The following is an 11,333-nucleotide window of genomic DNA, read 5'->3' on the forward strand; positions in this document are numbered from 1 at the left end:
GTTTTTATGTTCCCTGCTAGTTTTCCCTCATAATCTTTTTTCCCCTTCCTAATTAAGCCCTTTGGCCTCCTCTGCTGAACTCTGAATTTCTCCCAGTCCTCAGGTGAGCCACTTTTTCTGGCTAATTTGTATGCTTCTTCTTTGGAATTGATACTCTCCCTAATTTCCCTTGTCAGCCACGGGTGCACTACCTTCCTTGATTTATTCTTTTGCCAAACTGGGATGAGCAATTGTTGTAGTTCATCCATGCGATCCATTGCATATCCACCGTCAACCCTTTTAAGTGTCATTTGCCAGTCTATCTTAGCTAATTCATGTCTCATACCTTCAAAGTTACCCTTCTTTAAGTTCAGAACCTTTGTTTCTGAATTAACTATATCACTCTCCATCTTAATGAAGAATTCCACCATATTATGGTCACTCTTACCCAAGGGGCCTCTCACGACAAGATTGCTAATTAGCCCTTCCTCATTGCTCAATACCCAGTCTAAAATAGCCTGCTCTCTAGTTGGTTCCTCGACATGTTGGTTCAAAAAACCATCCCGCATACATTCCAAGAAATTCTCTTCCTCAGCACCTTTACCAATTTGGTTCACCCAATCTACATGTAGATTGAAGTCACCCATTATAACTGCTGTTCCTTTATTGCACACATTTCTAATTTCCTGTTTAATACTATCCCCAACCTCACTACTACTGTTAGGTGGCCTGTACACAACTCCCACCAGCGTTTTCTGCCCCTTAGTGTTATGCAGCTCTACCCATATCGATTCCACATCCTCCCAGCTAATGTCCTTCCTTTCTATTGCGTTAATCTCCTCTCTGACCAGCAACACCACCCTACCTCCTTTTCTTTCATGTCTATCCCTCCTGAATATTGAATATCCCTGAATGTTGAGCTCCCATCCTTGGTCACCCTGGAGCCATGTCTCTGTGATCCCAACTATATCATATTCATTAATAACAATCTGCACTTTTAATTCATCCACCTTGTTACGAATGCTCCTTGCATTGACACACAAAGCCTTCAGGCGCGCTTTTACAACTCTCTTAGCCCTTATACAATTATGTTGAAAAGTGGCCCTTTTTGATGCTTGCTCTGGATTTGTCGGCCTGCCACTTTTACTTTTCACCTTACTACTTTTTGCTTCTACCCTCATTTTACACCCCTCTGTCTCTCTGCACTGGTTCCCATCCCCCTGTAGTGAACTAATCTCCTCTCGCCTAGCCTCTTTAATTTGATTCCCACCCCCCAACCATTCTAGTTTAAAGTCACCTCAGTAGCCCTCGCTAATCTCCCTGCCAGGATACTGGTCCCCCTAGGATTCAAGTGTAACCCGTCCTTTTTGTACAGGTCATGCCTGCGCCAAAAGAGGTCCCAATGATCCAAAAACTTGAATCCCTGCCCCCTGCTCCAATCCCTCAGCCACGCAATTATCCTCCACCTCATTGCATTCCTACTCTCACTGTCACGTGGCACAGGCAGTAATCCTGAGATTACTACCTTTGCGGTCCTTTTTCTCAACTCCCTTCCTAGCTCCCTATATTCTCCTTTCAGGATCTCTTCCCTTTACCTACCTATGTCATTGGTACCTATATGTACCACGACCCCTGGCTCCTCACCCTCCCACTTCAGGATACCTTGGACACGATCAGAAATATCCCGGACCCTGGCACCAGGGAGGCAAACTACCATCCGGGTCTCTGGACTGCGTCCACAGAATCGCCTATCTGACCCCCTTACTATCGAGTCCCCTATTACAACTGCCCTCCTCTTCCTTTCCCTACCCTTCTAGGAATTCTCTTGGATGCTGCATGTTTGCTTGCACCATAACTGTTACTGATGCCCCTCAATCTTCACGGCTAGAGACCAGGGAGAGTTGTTCATGTCGCTTTACAGCCAATTGATGCTGATGGATCCTTGTGAATAGTTTTCTCCCTGTTTGGCCGACAATGTGTGCTGCAGTTCATTGTTTCTTTCATGATAGAATCCAGGAACTTGATGAATACTGTAGTTTTTTTATACTTAGTGCTGTTAGTGAGAGTGTAAATTAAATTTTTCAGAAATGTGCTTTTTTAGTTTAATGTTGTTTTCTATTTATTCAGCATAGCAAATGTCATCAAACAAGCTGGCTGCCCTGTACCAGATTACATGATGCAAATAAATAAATTGCAAAGGTAAATGTCCGTGATTTTATATGTATTAAGATGAGGAATGCTGTATCTAGCTGTCTTAATCTGAGTGAGTGGTCAAATTTGCTAGATTGTTACCGACCATATTTGGCAAATCGGATTAAATTTGTTGCTGCTTCGAGGTTAATAACTACATTTTCATTTAGAAATAATTATGTACTTCCCCAGAAACGCAATGTTCTTGAATTTACCCAGAAATGTAACATAGTGGATGTTGTAAATTTGAATTAAAAAGAGAAAATGTCAGCATTAGCAGGTCAAGTAATACCTTTGAATGCATGGGTAACATTTCAAGGTAATAACTGTCTATTGAACAGTCTTTATTTTGCATCTTATTCTTTGCTTCTTCAAAAATGAATTTACGTAGTCACATCAACAGAGCTAAAGCAGTCACTGAAGATGTGGCAAGAGTAGATGGATGGGCAGATGTAGTTGGGTGGGTAAATGGCAGAAGGGGACCACATATAGACGGTTCCTTCTCCATTCTTAAGGCCGCAAATTAAATCTATATTCTAACAATGATTCTGATAACTTATTTGAGAAATGTTATTTAAATGGGCACACTGGAAGAGTTGCATTGTTTAAAGGTAATCTGTTTAAAGGGAGCAGTAGTTAAATAACTGGGTCTGCTCAGCAGTATCTTCTAGCTACCTTGCTATTGCGGCAAATGCTTTTTTAACTGAACAGCTTTGATCTAAAGGGTTCCTCTGACTTTTGGTATTTTTCCTTTGAATACAATGATAAACATGTTAAATTACTTATTACAAAGATGAACAAACATTCTATATTTGCAGAATTAACAAATACTCTTGAAATGCACTCTAATTTTATTGATCCTTTATTTTTCATTCATATACAATAGAGCTTCCATTGTCCAGAATAAGAAAAGGCCACATGTATAAATCTATTTCTGAATTATTCTTCATTCTGATTGCTATGCTTTATTTTCTTTTAATTGTGTTTTAATCACACTGTATATTTTCTTCCATCAATCAGCATGATCTCACTGTCTATCCCAAGTAAATGCATCCTCACACTGAATGATAACAATTCAATCTATTTCCATATACAACTTCCATTGGAGAATTTGGATAATGCACCAAATGGGTGGCTTCCTTTACATTGCAGAAGACAAATGGTTAAGGAATGTTTTATCTTGACCTCAGCATTATTGAACTGGGACATTGAGGCTGTATCCAATGAATGCAAAGAAAGGAAAGGTGGAAGTTGGGTTCTCTGAAGCTGATCTATTCAACAGCATTGGTACAAAGCAGCAATCTCTGGAATGAGCTTGAATGCACATCCTTCACATACCATAAATTATGAGTGGATTTAAACCTTCATCATCGTACCTGTCACATTCTTATTCTGTTATTAATTTGTTGTTTCAGGTTTTGTACTGATGTTTTTAAACCTTATCCATTAACAATACACTGTATGACTTTGTAGTAATGGTTTCTATCCTGCCCTCATTGCAGTAAACAAAGGAAAAAGTTGATCAAAAATCCAATCAAACGAGCGACCATCAAGACCACACCAAAATACTTCCTAGAAATGGCAGCCAAAAAGAAGTAAGGTTTTTAAAAATTTTTTTTTAAATTAAGTTGTCTACAATTAGAGTACATTAAGTCGCCTAACAAATCAAGTAATTTCTGCAGTAAAATTCCCGTACTCTTCTTTGTGAGCCTGATCAGACTGAATATTCAGAAAACTTACTAATCAAGGTACACTAGTTGTTCTTGTACCCTAATTTATATAAATTCTGCTCTGGAAATTCATTTACAGGACTGGGTTGTATTTTTCTAAATGAAGCACTTGAATGCTAATTGGGTAAACTCATCTTTAAGGCTGATTTACTCTTGTGCGTTAAATCGACGCCGTAACCGCGAACCCTACACAGTGCCTACGTGGATCCCTACGCCATAGCCTGATGTGCACCTCTCCCAAAATGTAACTACGTGTCGCGGCAACGCAGACCGCAGCAACTGTGATTGGTCCACTTGGTAGCATCGCATTTCCTCCTATGCTGCAGTAGCTTCCCATTGGGCGACTGAAGGGCAGGGAAGGAATTCTGGCTGCAATGCTTTCCATAAAGCTTTACAGACCTCCGAAATTATGGAGGACACATTTCGCTTTTACGAAAAAAGGCGCTCGCTTTAAACTTGTTTACCCCAAGAAAGACTACCATGACCATGAAGCCTTGCACGGGCAGGTGTGTACGCATGCATGACCTGTGAATACGTGACGTGCACATGCATGTACGTGCCCGAATTGCAGAGCGACGCAGACACACCAACGCACAAGTATAAATGCTCACGGCGGCATAGCCCACTTGCGTAGGCTACAGCGTAAGCTGGTACGCACAAGTATAAATCAGCCTTAAGTTTGTATTCTTGTCTCAAGTAAAAGATAAGTCTATTGTTCTGTATTCATTTTAATACTTTAACGCACAGTTCGTACGCTCAGAACTGTGCGTACTATGGTAGATAGAAGTGTTACATTGTTAACATATGAAAATTTAGTTTACTGTGATGGTTTGGTATAAAAGTGCTCTGAATTTAGTCATTCAGTTTTCTTATTACGTTTTAGTATAAATGTTATTTGAAAACTTTTGAAATAAAGCAAAATGATGGAGCTACTTGGCAGGTTAGGCAGCGCCTGTGGGGAGGGAAACCAAGATAGTGTTTTCGTTCATCACAGTTTTTGCATTTTATAACCGGAAACATTTCCTGAATGAAGCAAGTTAGATAATTTTGAACATGTAACTCCATGCAGCACCTATTAATTCTAGTGTAGTTGCTGAGGTGCAAATGTTAATTAGTAAAGGGAGAACTAATGCATTAATTAAAACCCAGGAGGGTTGTTGAAGAAGTAATTGTAAATATATATATGAAATGTTGCAATATATTTCTTGCTGTGTCTCAGGATCCTAGTTAGTGAACAGGGAACTTTAATTTTACTGTTTACAGAAAATTGATTCAGAAGAGCAAGAAGAAAAAAGAAAAATCCCAGAAGGCATCAGTCACCAATTCTTGAAAAGGTTCCACAAGACAGCCAATGATGTTGGAAATGCTCAAGGTTTTATAGCCATATGCCTTTTGTGCACTGTGGTTGATAGCAGAACTGCTGATGCATGCTCTGAATTCTCAAGAGTGAAATGTCACCTGTATGTGATCTCTTCTATATTGTATGTTTAAACTGTTCAGAATTAACAGGTGCTACAATATCACATACCAATGAGGATGTGAGTTTCACATTCTTTTTTTTTCTGATGTGGAGAATTGCAGTCCTGATATATTAAATTTATACTTTAAATTATTTTGATAAGAATTTGTTGTATGTGAAAATGTGTATACAGAAAAGCTATGACGGGTGATTTGTCATCAAACTGTCATAAATTTTTAAATCAAGTATCCATCATTGTATGAAGCAAAATTGGCCTTTAACAGTGTTTACATTATATCATTGTATGAGAAGGAGTGTAAATAAAACTTTGTATTTCATAATTGTCGAAGCTCTGGATAATGTCTTCCCGATCTTTCATTATGGTTAATGCAGGGACATGAAGGTGAATGTAGAGTCAAAGAAGCTAGTTTCTTAATACTTCCAGTATTCCTCTTTGTACAATGAAAATATAATAATTTATACTCAACGTGGAATTTATTTCCCTGGTTTGTCATGTCATCTTGACAGCACACATGAGTCAGTTGTGATGACGTGGGTCATAGAAGATAGTTTGAGTAAAGAAGTTTATTACATTAGAAATAATCATAAACAAAGTAGCTTTTTCCAGTGATCAAACAATTTCACAGTTACTTTAGTGACTCTTGCTGCCACTTATACTCTCCAGGGAGGCCCTATAATAAGCTTTTTTTGTCACCATTTAATTTAATTTACAGAGGCATTAAATATGTTTATCTCAGATAATTTAATAAGCTTTCTGTATGTTGAAATGTGACTAAGTATTCTAATCTATTCCTCCAAGAGCTCAAAGCCTTGTTACAGCAGTGGCATTACTGAAAAAAGAAATGAATTTGCCACAGATCCAGTGTATTGAAAGAGCTATCCACCCCTCATCACTTATTAATTCCTGAAGAACAGCTGATTGAAGCTCACTGACGTCTCCATTCTGTCTTTGAAGTTTCTGTCAGCTATTTGCTAAATGCAGATTATCTTTCAGTTTCCAGTTAAATAAATTATCCCTTACAGAGAGACTGGAGAATTAACAGACTGCGAATCACCACATCAATATGCAGTCAACTACTTTATTACAGTACAATTCTTCAAACAGAATTCCACTTTTAGAAGCTAACAGTTTTCTTGTGACTTTGGCTAATTCAAAGGTCTTATGTTATGATCAATATTTCAAGAAAATACTTAGCTTTTTGTGTAACAGTTGAACAATCACTCTTTGAGCCTAATTATCAAAATGAGGCTTTATTCTTTGAGCTTCATTGGAACAGTTGAAAATCAAAAAAACAATAAAATAAAAGTAGACAATGAAACAAAGCCTAATTATGTGCATTAAGGACCAAAGGAGCTCCCGATATAGTCAAATAATTTTTGGCTGCCATGGTGCAGTAAATACTGGAGAATGAGAGTACAGCTTGGGTCAGTACCAGGATGATTCAGGGAATGAAGGGGTTAACATATGAAGAGCATTTGGCACCTTCGGGCCTGTACTCACTGAGATCTCATTGAAACCTACTGAATGTTGAAAGGATAAGATAAAGTGAATGTGGAGAGGATGTTTCCTCTGGGGGGGGGGGTATCCAGAACTAGAGGGCACAGCCTCAAAATTGAGGGGCGACCTATTAGGACAGAAATAAGGAGGAATTTTTTTCACGGAAGAGTGGTGAATCTGTGGAATGCCCTGCCACAGACTGCAGTGGAGGTCAAGTCTGTGGGTATATTCGAAGTGAAAGTTGGTAAGATTCCTGATTGGTTGGGGCATCAAGGGATATGGTGAGAGGGCAGGTGTATGGGGTTGAATGGGATCCAGGATCAACAATGATGAAATAGAGCAGACTCGATGGGCTGAATGGCCTAATTCTGCTTCTGTGTCTTTATGGTCTTATTAGTTAGAGCTTAGCACCGAAATGAATGGTTTTGTTAGTTCAAGGGAAAAAAGCTCCTGTGCTGCTGTCTTTGAACTCGTGATTCTGGACAGTAGCTGGCTTAAGTTTTAACATCTGTTCTCGAATTGTCAAATATATCACAGCTAAAACTGCTTGTAATGAGTGATCTAAAATCCTATCTACATTGTCATTTTATTATATGTGGCAGCAGTACACTGCAATACTTAAAAACTAAATAACGGTAAGTGTGTGTGTGTATATACATACACACACACACACACACACACACATATATATACACGCACACTTATTTATAAAAAATAATATAATGGTTAAATTATATAAGTAGTGCAAAGAGAGGAGAAAAAAGTAGTGAGGTAGTGTTCATGGGTTTAATGTCCATTCAGAAATCTGATGGCAAAGGGGAAGAAGCTATTCTTGAATCATTGAGTGTGTACCTTCAGGCTCCTGTACCTCCTCCCTGATGGTATCAATAACAAGAGGGCATATCCTGGGTGATGGGGGGGAGTCCTTTTTCAAGACTTGTTATTGAACATTTCGAAATGATCTATTTTATGGCTGTTTTTCACATAATGTTTCATCAGAAATAAGTTCAAAGCTTAATCTAAACTCAGATATTTTAACAAGAAAAAGGGTTGTGTACGGTGTATGTAGATGACTGATTAACAGCCCACCCATATAATCATATGCTGATGCACTGCTATTAGTGACTGAGATTTATCTTATGCCCACTCTTTGTACATATCTGCATAAATAGCACTATTCCCAATCGGTCAGCAATTGATTGGGTAATTATTGTTTAGGTAGTCATATATCTTGATCTAACAAGTTTCTTCTCCTGTCCCCAAGTATCATAATTCACTGAACTGACCACTTGAATGACCCTTTATATAGCAAAGCAAAAACTTTTATACAGTATATCTGATTGCTACAGGCAACAAGTCCCGTAACTTTTCTCATTTTGAAAGCGCCTTTGTTTTCCTTGTCATATGTTCTTTCATCAACTGTGGTTCACTGATCTCCTCAGTAAAGGAAAGTCCAAGGCTGAGTGCACACACATCTGCTATTTTGTTTTTGGTTACCAGTTTCAGATGGGATTAGCTCTGTCCATGTTGCAATTAGAACAACTGTTTATAATGACAATACCAATTTGTGGAAGGAGTAGTGCCCAAATTAAGAGGAGGCAGATCACTCAAGAATGAGGAGAACAAAATTAATTAAAGATTGAGGGAAGCAAAAAAGAAAAAAATGCAATTTCTGGAGGATTGTTTCATATTTGGGTATGCCTTTGAGTTCTCTTGGCATCCATTTCTTTCATAACTGGATCTGATAACTCCAGTATGCTGGAGTATATTTGGTTTCCCATTATGATGATGCTCAAACAATGGGTGTAATAACCTTGTGTACTGATCGAAAGAGGTTGCGTGTGGCTTTTGAATGAACTTCCACAAACCTTTTGAAAATTGGATGTGGCAAGGACAGATACAAATAGTTAAACTGTTCTATCTCCGTCAAAGGAAACTACAGACAATTAATTCAGTCAAAACTTATCTCAGTGTCATATAACAAAAAAAGATGGTGCTATACTTTCACCAGTGAGTAATCTCTCTTATTTCCAACAAAGTCTATTTGTCACTGTTCTCCTAACATGGAAAAATGTAATTTCTCAGCTTATCAAGGCCTGATTGGATTTTTTTCTACCTTTAACTTGTAGTCTTTGCAGCTTGAAAAGTCGTCCACTGGTTGCCAATCCATTGAACTATATGCCTGCGTATTAACAGGCTAGTAACCGTAAGTGCAAAACGCAACACGTATTTGCTATGAGAAAGGTTGTCAAAAAATTCTGAACTGATCCATATCCAGTGAACTTTGTATGGGCAAAGTGCTGCTGACGTAAGACAGAAATAAAGTATGTGGATTCATTTCTGGGAGTGTAGTTAAAAAGCAGAAGTCTGCACTCAAATAAATGTTAAGCTATCTTGTTCCATGTTCGAAGAATATGCTCATTTATTAAATTCACTGATCTTTTATGCAAGAGTAAGCCCTTGTCCTGGAAGCTGTTCCACCAGATCATATCTTTGATTGAAATTCTACCTTCCCACAGAATCACCAGAACTTTAATTTCATTCTAACCCAAATATCTACTTACTGTACGTTAATCATGAAGCAATCTAAAATGTCAGTGTCTAAATCCTTGGGACAGACAAGTTTCAGAACCCTCAGAAAGAAGAACATGGAACATAGAAAATCTACAGCACATTACAGGCCCTTTGGCCCACAATGTTGTGCCAACCATGTATCCTCTAGAAGCTGCCTAGAATTCCCCTACCGAATAGAAATTCCATATCTCAGACTTAAATGATGAGCCCCTTGCCCTGAGATTAGGTTTTTCAGTTTTAGATTCCTCCGGCATGGGAACATTTCACAGCATCTACTTTGCAAAGGCCCCCAGAATCTTGTACGTTTCAGTGAATGTAATTATAACATAGGAGGTCATTTCAAATCCATGCCTGCATACAGATCATTATAAACCCATTTAGTTCAATATTTCCTTCTTAAACATCAGGTTTATCCCAGGAATCAATCTAAGAATTTATTTTTTACTTCCAAGGTTTGTACAGTACTATGCAAAAGTCTTAGGCACATTTATATAGCTGGGGTCCCTAAGACCTTTGCACAGTATTGTATAGATTCATGTTCAAGGACTGTACAATTCATGTTCTCAATATTATTTTTTTGTGTATTATTTTGTTTTTTTTATTTGCAGTTTTTCTTCGTTTGCACATTGGTTGTTTGTCAGTATTTATGTGTAGTTTTTCATTGATTATATGACCATATAACAATTACAGCACAGAAACAGGCCATCTCGGCCCTTCTAGTCCGTGCCGAACTCTTACCCTCACCTAGTCCCACCGACCTGCACTCAGCCCATAACCCTCCATTCCTTTCCTGTCCATATATCTATCCAATTTAACTTTAAACGACAACATCGAACCTGCCTCAACCACTTCTGCTGGAAGCTCGTTCCACACAGCTACCACTCTCTGAGTAAAGAAGTTCCCCCTCATGTTACCCCTAAACTTTTGTCCTTTAACTCTCAACTCATGTCCTCTTGTTTGAATCTTCCCCACTCTCAATGGAAAAAGCCTATCCACATCAACTCTATCAATCCCCCTCATAATTTCAAACACCTCTATCAAGTCCCCCCTCAACCTTCTACACTCCAAAGAATAAAGACCTAACCTGTTCAACCTTTCTCTGTAACTTAGGAGATGAAACCCAGGCAACATTTTGGTAAACCTCCTATGTACTCTCTCAATTTTATTGACATCTTTCCTATAATTCGGTGACCAGATTGTATTTCTTTGTTCTACTGTTAAATGCCCACAAGAAGATAAACCTCAGGGTGGTGGTGGTTGCCCATTGTATCTGATGATGACAGGAAACCTGTGCAGGAGAGTTTTTAAAGTGGAAAAGCTGTTGCACTGGGGCAGTTCCAATATTGACCTCAGAGGTCTGGGTCCAGTGGTATGAACAAGTGTCACAAACTGAGGGCTTGGTTGCAGTGGATGACCATAGCATCTTCTATGCCTTGTCATGCCCTTCACTCTCCACCGAGCATTGAGATGCCGTCGTTGGATCTCACTGTAGATCTGATCTGCCCAGTCTGCCAGAGTTGACTTCACATGTTAGGACAGGTATGTTGCATTTCATCCAGATATGAGGCCGCTGGCTACCTTCACCAGGTTTAGCACCGCCTTCGAAGCGGTGTACAAGTGCATGGAAACAGCTACTTGGAGCCACAGGTGAGAGCTGTGTCCCCTGTGCAGATCAAAGGTGAGTGAGCTGCCCCAGAATGGACATGACATGCCCCTTCACCAGAAGTGCTACCCCTCCCTGGACACCCCATACACCCCTCGGGGCAGTATATGGTGACACATACATACTTGGATAATAAATTTATTTTGAACTTTTAAATTAGAAGTCAGACGTGTGGGAGAACTTGTACATTAACCACACAAAAATAAACACTCCAACCAG

The 11,333-nt window shown here is 39.0% G+C and overlaps 1 protein-coding gene across 1 annotated transcript in view; it reads left to right on the plus strand.

Annotated features, from left to right (window-relative positions):
* Positions 1–5,783, plus strand: part of ddx52 (DEAD (Asp-Glu-Ala-Asp) box polypeptide 52) — a 36,461-nt gene extending 30,678 nt beyond the window's left edge. The window contains exons 13-15 of the mRNA XM_072243353.1: positions 2,107–2,178; positions 3,672–3,764; positions 5,163–5,783. Coding sequence (XP_072099454.1) covers positions 2,107–2,178; positions 3,672–3,764; positions 5,163–5,229 — 232 coding nt within the window. The 3' untranslated portion in view covers positions 5,230–5,783. The remainder of the gene's footprint in view (positions 1–2,106; positions 2,179–3,671; positions 3,765–5,162) is intronic.
* The last annotated feature ends 5,550 nt before the right edge of the window (positions 5,784–11,333 follow it).

This window comes from Mobula birostris, chromosome 25, assembly GCF_030028105.1.
Source record: "Mobula birostris isolate sMobBir1 chromosome 25, sMobBir1.hap1, whole genome shotgun sequence".
Classification (NCBI taxonomy): Eukaryota; Metazoa; Chordata; class Chondrichthyes; order Myliobatiformes; family Myliobatidae; genus Mobula; species Mobula birostris.